The 10958-nt window shown below is 42.1% G+C and overlaps 1 protein-coding gene across 1 annotated transcript in view; it reads left to right on the top strand.

Annotated features, from left to right (window-relative positions):
- The first annotated feature begins 9955 nt into the window (after positions 1-9955).
- The window catches only part of LOC128890118 (uncharacterized), a 9496-nt gene continuing 8493 nt past the window's right edge, over positions 9956-10958 (top strand). The window contains exon 1 of the mRNA XM_054148340.1: positions 9956-10958. This exon is cut by the window's right edge and continues 575 nt beyond it. Within this exon, the coding sequence (XP_054004315.1) occupies positions 10276-10958 (683 nt within the window). The 5' untranslated portion in view covers positions 9956-10275.

Here is a 10958-nt window from a genome sequence, read left to right on the forward strand (position 1 = left end):
CGCCCCACCGGTGAAACGTGCGCCCGCAGACGGCCACCCGATGCACCCTCTCCCGTCGATCAGGATGACGATCCGTCTTTTACCCTTCGGCCGCGGACCTCTATCTTTTATTGGCATTCCCGCGCTACCCGTTGATCGAGGGAAAATTGTACCGAGTAATTTCTCTAATTACGGGCTCATGCCTCCCTCCTGCTGTAAACAACGACGTTTTTCAGCGAAGGAAAGGCGGAATTGGAACCGAAGATGACGAGCGAGGCGAGGTTTAATTCGTGCACTTTACTCCTCGTTTATATCTGAAAACAGTTACCGCGTAGGTATGTGCTTGTATTAACTTTGCATCGCATTAGAGAATGTATTCTATTAATAATTTGTTTAATGCCTCACTTGTACTAGTATTAAACCTACAGACGTTTCGTTTGTACCAATATAACCTAATAGCTACACTGCAAGATACTTTTTTGATTTTTCAATTGAATGTAAAAATATCGCACCTGGTACTAAACTGAATGATGCATGAAATAATTGTACATAATTTATATATTGATTATGAGAACTGTATATACAGACTTATAAACGGTCATTTGACAAGTCGTAGTCGATTTAGGGTTAATAAATGAACAATTCAATTTTTATTTGTGTACTTGTAACAGTCTTTGCAACGGCCAATCGTTATTTCATTCAATATAAGAAAATTCAGTATGAGAACGGCAGTAGAATAGGGCTCGCAGAGTCAGATAAGAGCTAGCGCTGGCAAGGCGAGTAGTATAGGGGCGTACTTGGTCAGACATAGAATTACGCAGTTGCTGGTAAACGTTCTCGAAAACTTTAATGTTTTCAGAATCAAAAGATAATACTAATCATGTTTTTTACTGGTATGCACATAGTACAAAACCTGCCATTGAAACTCGATCGAAACTCTCGTAAAGGTTAATATCGTTTCAGTCCCTGAAAAATGAAAGGATGTTGAAATATTGAAGTTTCACTTTACTAGTTATAGTCATCAATCAAAACGTTGACTCGCGTAATTACAACGACCATACAATATTATTAATCTACATAACAATCTTAATAAAATAAAAAGTGATGATCCAGAGTGAAAGACTGAAAGATGCGATCGCAGTTTCCTTTATCGATCAAGAGTACAAGTCTCCTACCGAATGAAAATTGAATTCCCTTCCACGTGCTGCAATCATGACGTAACTTCGAGGGTCGAAGAGCGATCATCTTCAATGGTGGTGCAACTTGATTGATGCGCAACATCAATCAATCCCTCGTTCGCAAATTACATCAGGTTTATATTAAGTAGTTTATCATGTTGTCGCGATACTTTGCAGTTCACCGATCTCCTGTCAACCCTTAAACATCCTTTTTCTTGGGACAAACAAATTTCAAAGATTTCACCACGATCGACTGCCGATCTAATTCGATAATTATCACCTATATTTATCTTTACTTCTACGTATCGTGTTTTATCCGATGCTTCAGTTCTTAGCATATCATTTTCTAATAAAAATTCTTTGTTTTTACTATTTTTGTACAGTCTCGCTAAACCAATTAGCGACAAACAAAAAGCAAAGCGAGGACATCGCTCGAGATTGAATAACAATTAACGTCAAATAAACTCTCCAGATTGAAAATGAGAATGAATAAGAGAAAAAACAGTGTAACGTGGAAAAAGGCAAAATCGATGGCGAGCAAACGTCCAGAGTAAACGAAAAGCTTTCAATTCCGCTGATATCTTCAGTAAGAGTACAAACAAACGATAATAGTAATAAAAGCGATAATACCGGTTTTTCACGGCTTGGGGTGCAGACGAACGTCTCGGTCTATATAATTCAATTTACACTGTGCGAATCCACAGAAATTAGAAAATAAAAATTACTGTATCGGACATCCGTGAATGGGAACTTTAAAACGAATAAAAATATTTAAAATTGAAAAAGTTATGCACGTAGCAGGATTAATTATTTCACTAGAAAATGACGAGCGTGCTTTGACGAGTCGATTGAAACCCTCAGCAGAAAACGCGGTACACATTTTATTAAATATTCACAAATCGCGGAACAGCTATATTCGACCGTGCCAAAAATCAAATTTTCAATGTATTATACGGACATTTAATGAAACAATTAGCAACAAGCGACTCGAAATCAAATGAAATCGACTCGCGTTTGTATCGGCGCATAAACGCGTGCATGAAATATGCATGAGAGTTATGCGCTAAAACAATGGTTCTCAAATTGGAAGAGCGAGCTCTCGCTCCGGCACGTGAAAGTTTAAAATTTGTACAAAATTTAGGAAAAAAACTGTATTTTAATATCGAAAACAATCCGCAGATTCGAGCAAATGAAGTATCGCGCACCTTTCAACTACGATTCAAAAAAAAAAACAAGAAAATAAAAAAAAATAATAATGGTAGCGTTCGAGGAGAAAGTGCTCTCGTGGAACAAATGGTTAAATTTAATTTGAAAAGTTTGGTATCGTTAGCAGATATGAGCAAAGCAAGAATCTGCTATATTAAAATTTATCATATTAATAAAAGGATGCATGTAATTACTACGCTCGAAGTTTTATTAAATTAATATAGCTTTCTAATTGCTACTGCTTCCACGAAACGAAATCAAATTTATCAACTCTTCTCCTGCGTTCACATTTTTGCAAGCACAAGTTTCGAATTTATTTTGAATTAAATTTTTATACGCATACGTTTCATATACAATCGTTCAAAATTCCATTCGTGTAACACGCATGGTATGCGAAAACATTAAAAATAGACGCGTGTACCAACCTAATATCGTATAATTGAATCGTCGTAGTACGTACTCTCTTCATCGAAGTAGAAATCCTTTCCAAATCGAAGTCGTCAATGAAAAGCGGCGACGATTAAAGATTAAAGTTTCACCAAACTTTCCCACCGCGAGAAAAATCAATCCATAACCAATGAACGTTTTCTACGTGTCGTCGCATCGAAAAGTTGGAACTCGAACCTGCGTCTTCTCGATAAGCGATCAAGATGGACCTGAGTTTACTCGGAACTTCATTCCGAACTTGAAACGTCTCCTCGGCCACAAAGTTTTCGGCAGATACCCAAAAGAGCTTTCCAAGTAATATGGAACGTACGATCGGGTATTACTCGAATAGCAGCCTGATCATACCTCATCCCGAACCTGCCCTCGTGCAAGCAATATACCTGCTGACAACTTTTAGTTGCGGGCACTCTCGTCGATGTTTCACGAGCTACTTGGTACGCGATTTCGAATTAAACGTCGCCCAAGAGTTGATCGCTAATATCTTCACGGCTTAATCATTCCCTCGCTGTTCGATATGACTCAAAAGATGAACGGTACGAGGAATTCGTGTTCAGGCAGCGCGACAGGAAGGCCTCTGGCATAAACAGTTATAACTTTGGCAATTTCGACATTTTCTAGATACATTTAGAATTTGTTAAAAATATTTTTAAGACCACTTTTAGGTAAGTTTGGATAAAATATCGAGTATTGCATAAATAAAATGCTGCGGAAAGAAACTCGTTTGAATAAAATTGCTACTTTCTCAGTCAACAGTCAGCGCCGCAAAGAATCAGGTTTCTCAAATAACTATGCCCACCGGAACCGTCCAGCCTTTTCTGGAATTCACGAAACGGTGAACCTGCTTCGTTTCAGTGGCGACGACTCGTCTCCTAATTACAGACGCGTAGTCCAATTAGGAGCACGAGAGTCCGCCATTAATAGAACTGTCATAAGTCGAAAAGTTTTTGGAAATGACGAGCCCCGTTGAGTGAAACACGCGAATTAAAGTGTACACATTCTTATAGAGATTATAGAGTTTTAGAATCAAAGAAGCTGATGTACAGGTAATTATTTCTAATAATCGAGAAAAATTAGTTTCATTTGAAGAGGTTTCGCAGCATAGCAGAGCTTAACAGAGGTATATAACGGAGCTTTCTGGTGTGAAAATGTCGAGACCTCGAACTTAGTTTCACTAATAAAGGTTCCCCTCTCATTCAAGTACCATTCATCTGGAACCCACTCATCCAAGTCCTACCTATCCAAATTCGCTGCATGTTGACTTTCGAAGCCTTAAATTCCAAAAATGGAACAAGCCAAGCCGGGAAATGGCGCGGAAAGGATGAACAGGACGCTTCGGACAATGCAGAGGGGATCTTGGGGGACTGATAAGGGTGGCGCAGCATTGGAAGGTGAAAAGAGCGGCATCGAATCTCGGCGACAGGAGATGCGGCTGCGGAGTTAACTGCAACCGCAATGAGCAGTCGTGTGTTCGTTGTTCCCAGGCACATAACCTGAACGGCCGGCAGTTAGGTCGTTGGAAATGGCAAAGAGCTGCGGTGGGGCGAGAACGGGGGGAGGAAAGCAGAGACACCCAAGCAGGCGCGTTGCGCGCTCATAGGGCGCGTACCCTGTTTAATTAGCGAACAAATTAAACGTCGGGACAGCCACATCCGACATGCCCACGTAATTAGAGGTATTATAAATTAATTATAACATCGTGGCGCCGCCAGTTTTGTGGGATTCAATCTCGGAATGGGCTCGGTATTGCATGCCAAATGAATGCCAAACAACTTACGTCGCCTTCCGTGCGCCGTAGATCCTTCCAATGTTCTTCTGGCTCTTCTTGCGTTTACTCCGATTTCGCACCGTATCTCGGATACGCTCGCTTACTCTTCCTCCAGCTGCGACTAACGATTGACGGTCGGGCAGATTACGTCGCGCGTGGGATATCAAACCGGAAGTGTCGAGAAACGGTAAGATAGACTAGCGTGTCACCTACTTCCGTAATGCGTCTCTGCTCGTGGGGGCGTTATGTGTGGTCGAGATATTCTGTTGTGAGTGAAGTTGAACAGAAATTAATTGGTTTTTTTCATTTATTAGACTTGTAAATGGTGCTTCTATTCAAATAGATGCCCGCTTGTCTCTCGAATTAACTCTTGAAATTTTATTTAATTCTTTTAGATGTTTAGGTTAAACATCAATCGAGTTTAAAGTATCCCTCTTCTATAACAGAGTATTATAGTTTCTTTAGAACCAATTAAATGCTTATTACGTTGAAGGTCTCCTGTTGCCAGGGTACGATCGAAACAACTAATGATTCTTCCAATATGAATTCAAGAAGTCAGGTAATGAAAGACCCGGTTGCATCGCTAGGAGTTTTACTCTCGCGTATTTCTTACCGAGAATGCCATGAACTAAACGTCCAGAGGGATTTATACTCATGTTCGCAGTGGTGGCTCTTTGTTTCCCGCAGGGAAACAAGTTGTTTCCAAAGGTACTCACGAGGTGGTGGATCACTTGTTATGATCCTTCAGGACTGATCTGGGATACTGAAACACAGGTCTAACATTTCGTATGACCGCCCAAAGAGTCACAGTCACTTCCACCGTTTCTCGCAATCACTTCTAGAAAAATGAACGTTGTAATGCGCAAGAAAAATTCGATGTTTACTGTGTCAAGGTCCGAGAACCAAAATTATGATTTCTTTAAGGTATTTTACAATGTTCAGATTCACTCCTGAAGAAGATCAATAAATGTAATACTTCGAGTTGCTCGTGCGTAGCCAATTAACGAGAACAGAACAGCTGCTACTTTTTCGATTTATTTTCTAATCACGATTGCCCACAATCGTTTACCAAAGTCAAATCGTTCGCTTTCCTCGAATTCGAAAAGTTTCATTTGCAGTTTCACTTTTCAATGAGCGCTGCGCGCGTTCGAGGCATTTCTGGGAACCGATAGTATAATCATAGCTATTCCAAGACAGCGGAATCGAATCGACTGGATTCCCCCAAGGGATATCACGAATTACAAGGCGAAGCTTAGAAATCTCGGTCGCAGAATAGGAACCGATTAAACGAAACAACCGACTGACTGCACCTGTTGATATTTCACTAGCCACTCGACTCGAATACTCCCCCGTGTATATTGTTGCGCTCGTTGCGCGATAAATGTAAAATGTTATCAGAAGGGAAAGAGTAACGAGATTTATACAGGGTGGAGGTAAATAGGACTCGAAAAGGCTAGTACTCGTAAAATTACAAAGTTGGTATTTAAATCGAAATAATTTTGATTTAATTGGTAGTCAACAAGTGAAAAGGCTGATATTATATTTGTATTTACTATATGAGCCGTTCACTACACAAATCGATTAAATCCACTTTTTGAAGAATCTTTAATTCAAGTGCCAAAGCACTTGGTATAGTCATAACTTGTTATATTTCGTCGCATTTCTTAACTGTTTGTTTTATCGAGTTAATCAATTTGTGCAATGAACAGCTCATACACAAATCCTACAAATCTTGAAGTCCCTTAAAACCAAGAAGAACACCCTTTAACGGCCCTTAAACTTGCAACAGAATAGAACAACTACCAGGGGAGGGAAAATTACCGCGCCCAACACAATATACTCTCCAGCGCATATGAAACGCGCGACCCATTATAAACGACGACAACGTGGAACGCGCACACGGAATCAAATAACGCGGAGCTACCCCAACGAATCGATCAGCGATTAAGGATTAATCACAGTCAATTAATGCGACATGCACAGACACACTGCGCCGACGTATCGCTTCCAGCGACGCCTCCGGTTCCTCCGTCATTAAACTAATTGATCTCTCGCTGCAAAGCAAATGCCATCAGCGACCAAACGAACCATTCGAATCATTCGACGCGAACGGGAAACGTGGCTGAGAATTGCGCGCTTTTCGTTGGCCCGCGACGAAATCAACGGTTTCACCGCGTTTGTCGCTGCCACGAGTCGCTGGTCCTTCGTCTCTCCGTGCCCATACGTCCGCGATAACGCGTTGTCATAAACAGCGAGCGCAATGTACCACGAATCCGGTGAATTGTCCCGAAACTAACGCGTCGGGCAAAATGTGCCCGCGTCGTTTCTCCCGCGCGGCACCTTCACTTGACCGTGGTGCGCACAGGTGCACGCCAATCCCGCGTGTTTTAGGGATCAATTGCATCGAAACTCGACCGTGACAGTAGCCGGTGGATTCACCCTTGTTACAGATTCATTCGCCACGTCTCTTCAAGTTCGACTAATTCGGCAAGTTCCGCTGTCCCCTCGGACCCGACCATCGCCACGGAAGCAATAAGGAGTAACTTCGTACCACACGCGACGTGAATCGGACCAGACCATTGGAGAGGAATCGATTTTAGGAAAACTTGTCCGGGCGACTGTCGATGCCGTTAGTGTAACCAGTGTTCAGTCAGGACGTATGGACTGTGAGAGCTTTTAAAGTAGCGTAATTATTTCAGGAAGAACGGTGACCCTGTCAAAGTGTCATGATGTCTCCACCTCGTAATGTCACGAAGCGTCTGACCAATGACCATTGCATAAAAAGCATACTTTGGTGAAATTCCGCGCACGAAATAAACGCATATAGGGAGATGACCGTATCGAAAAGTGCTCCCAAAATAAAGAAGATAAGTTTGGTAGCAAGTTTGATGCACAGCAGCGGCACGGGAATGGATCTCGGACACGTTATCTGAAACTATATGCAATAGGACGCAGCGAGCATATCCCCATGGGAAATACAGATAGTAATACAGAACATATACAACATATTAAATGGAACTGATTATCAAAGCAATATCGTGCATCGAGTATCTCGGCAATGAAATTATATCTATGTATTGATTCGCCGACTAATTAATTCCATGTTTGGCTCGAATCGACAAATGTTTCTTCGCGTTGATCGACTATGGAAACGCCAGTTGAAAGCTGAATTTTATATAAAATATATCGTAAAAAATTACGACAAAAAAGCTTAAATAATTAAAAACGCGCGTTTCGTAGGGTAATAAATGGTATCGTCATTTGGCGAAGAACCGCGAAATAAATTTGTTGTAAAACTGTTAAAATAAGGAGAATACGTGAATAATTATAAAGTCGATAATTTTATGTACGTGGTGCCATCGGTGGGAAAATGCCCAAGTTTGTCGTGGATAAACTTACAGACATCGTAATTATTTACATATTTTACCTATTTGTATAGTTTAACACTTCTTAAATCTACTGTGTACTCATTTAAACATGTATTCTTGATTTATTAATTGAAATTGGTTCAAATTGCATCGATACAATGATTTTTGGTAAGAATGAGTTTGTCGCGTCATCTTGTGACAAAATTCTGGAACTATTCAACGACAAACTTGGAACGCTTATAGAGACATGGCACCACTGAGCATATGAAAAAATCAATTATTATAAATGTAAAATAAGACGTTTTCAGTGTAATATAATTCGTGTAATAAATAGAGAGTAATAAATAGTGAAAGGAGATAAGAATTGCTATCATGCTCCTGTTTTATTGACTGCTGGAATAAAACAAATTGTAGAATTCAGTCATAGGTACCTTTAATATTTAAGAAAGCTACTAACTGAATTTACAAGTATTTTTGATAAAATCTCAGAGCTTTCTTTACAACATCGAAATCTGTTCGATGGTGAAAACTTGATATTAGTCCAGAATAGTTATACCCGAACATTTTTTACTGGACATATTATCAACAAATGGTATGGTACTTTAACTATCTACTCTATCAACGATAAATACTACCACTGTCCATATTATCAATAATGGTTACTATCACTCGCTACATTATCAACGATAAGTATTATCACTCGCTACATTATCAACGATAAGTATTATCACTCGCTACATTATCAACGATAAGTACTATCACTAGCCACATTATCACCGACTGGTACATCCTTTCTTACCGTTCGTCAATACAGATTGCATGTATTAGTAGAGTTTCAGCTATTCTACGCTACGTGGCTACTCATATGGATTAACATTTTAAATCTCTTCGAATTCTTTATTAAAATTTGTAGGTTCTAATTAAATACCTGATTAAATTGTCCATAATTCATTTTTTGTTTTGTTTACAGTCACAATTTCTTCACCACTGATTGCGAATCTAAAAATGCAATTGCGAGTACAAACTATTTTTATACAGAAAAGTGACGAGTACGAGTTGATACCAACTCGTTCAAGCACGACGAGAGCGAATTTCTGATGTGAGTCACGCCGTGGATCGTAAATTTAAAAAAAAACGCGATCACTAGCCAGCGTCAGCGTCACGATAAAAGATTTCAATCGAACGTTGAAAACAGTTCTGAACATCTGGATGGCTCCCAAAGGTCTGCATACCAGACGCTCGGTATCGCGCTAGTTTCGCCAACAGCCAGAAATCCAAAAAGGACAAGGCTTACACCTGGAGACCTCGACCAGTATTTAGTACTAACCCTTTTGTTAGGTGACAGGATTGCTTAGACAGTTGACTCCCAGTCGCTACTAGATTTTATGGTGACTAAGAAGCGACAACTTTGTTTATGTCAGATTTCGTTGAAGTCTGAAGCATTTGTAGCAATTAAACACCATGAATAGGTTCCTGAGCTTCTCACATATTTTTTTCAGGAATGGTACACCTCTAAGACTTTCTACCCGAAATTCGGCAGAAATTGCGAAAAAAAATTAATTTAGAGATATTGCATCATGAATAAGGGCTAAATTGATTAAATCATCAGCCTCCGACCATCCTAAGCCTACATTTTAGCCCCATGAAGAACGCGACGATCAGAAAACAATGTCTAAATTAGCCAACCAGCCAGAAACCCAACGAGAAGTCAGCCTTCGTTACGGTGGAGGCAGTGGATCGTGGGCGAGAAGTCTCGGCATTATTTTCGAGCTGTCTCTGGGAAAATGCGTTGGGGAGGGGTTCGGGGGTCGCGGTGTAGGCGAATTCATCGGGCGGATTGCGCAACGCGATCGCGGAGGGACCGCATGGCGCGAGCGGTGCCGCGAGTCTGCGGAAGGCGCGTGCGCGACGGGAGCCTCTCGAGCTAGCCGGCGGTCTAGCGGCCGCCTCCGAAATGTTGATGCTAAATAAAACTCGTAGCTGGTTGGGACGATGCCATGCGTTCTAATTTTCAACGAAGGCACGGACGACGGTGGCCCGGGGTCTGCCGCGTCTTCGGAGGCGGATACGATAGTCTCTCGAGGCTCTCCGGGTTACCTGTTCTTCGTGGAGGAGTGGGAAAGTCGCAAAGCAACGATCACCAGCGAAGCAAACCGTCGAGGACGCAAAGGGTTCAGCCCGTCAGACTTTCGGGGGTCAACGTGATCGTTGCTGTTCGTTGCTGACGCGACAGCTGATCGGTGGCGGCCAATCAAACGGTTCCATCCAGCCGACCAACGACTCGGGACCCAGTGCTACGTCCGCGGTTCTTCCATGTGAACGCTGCGGTGACATGGCTGCCGCCCTCCTGGGCAAGTGCATCGGTTTGCTCACACTCGTACTCCTCCTCTACACCTGCTGCTATGCCTTCAAAATACGGGACCACGGCGCGCAATACGAGTCCGCGGAGCAGCCGAGTCGCGCTTGCACTTCCATCTTTGGCAGATGCCAGGAGAGGACGACCTCGACGCCGGACCGGAAATGGCACGAGACGCCAGCATCGCGGCTTGCCAGCCGACGTAAACCACCTGCCGAGATGACGTCGACGGACGACGCCGTAGGAGGTGCGGAAGGGGCGTCTGACAAGCTGAAAAGAATTGCTCGCTCGAGGGAGGACGATAGTAAAGGGAGCGACGAGGTTGATGATGAAGACGATGAAGCGATCGTAGAGGTGGAGGATAGCGAGGACGAAGACGAAGATGATGAGAACCAGGACGAAGACGATGATGAGGAAGATGCCGGTGGAAAAGAATCCGAAGAAGACGAGGAGGAGGATATGGATCGAGTTAAAGTGAAGAAAGACTCGAAGAGAAAGGCTGAGGTGGTTAAATTAATTCCAAAGAAGGTTGTTAGGAAAGCTAAGGTCGAAGAGGAGTCGAGGAAGGAGGAGGATTCAGAAGAGCAGGAAGAGTCAAGCAAGGATGATGATGATGATGATGATGATGATGATGATGATGATGATGATGATGATGATGA

Source organism: Hylaeus anthracinus, unplaced genomic scaffold, assembly GCF_026225885.1.
Source record: "Hylaeus anthracinus isolate JK02 unplaced genomic scaffold, UHH_iyHylAnth1.0_haploid 12000, whole genome shotgun sequence".
Lineage (NCBI taxonomy): Eukaryota > Metazoa > Arthropoda > Insecta > Hymenoptera > Colletidae > Hylaeus > Hylaeus anthracinus.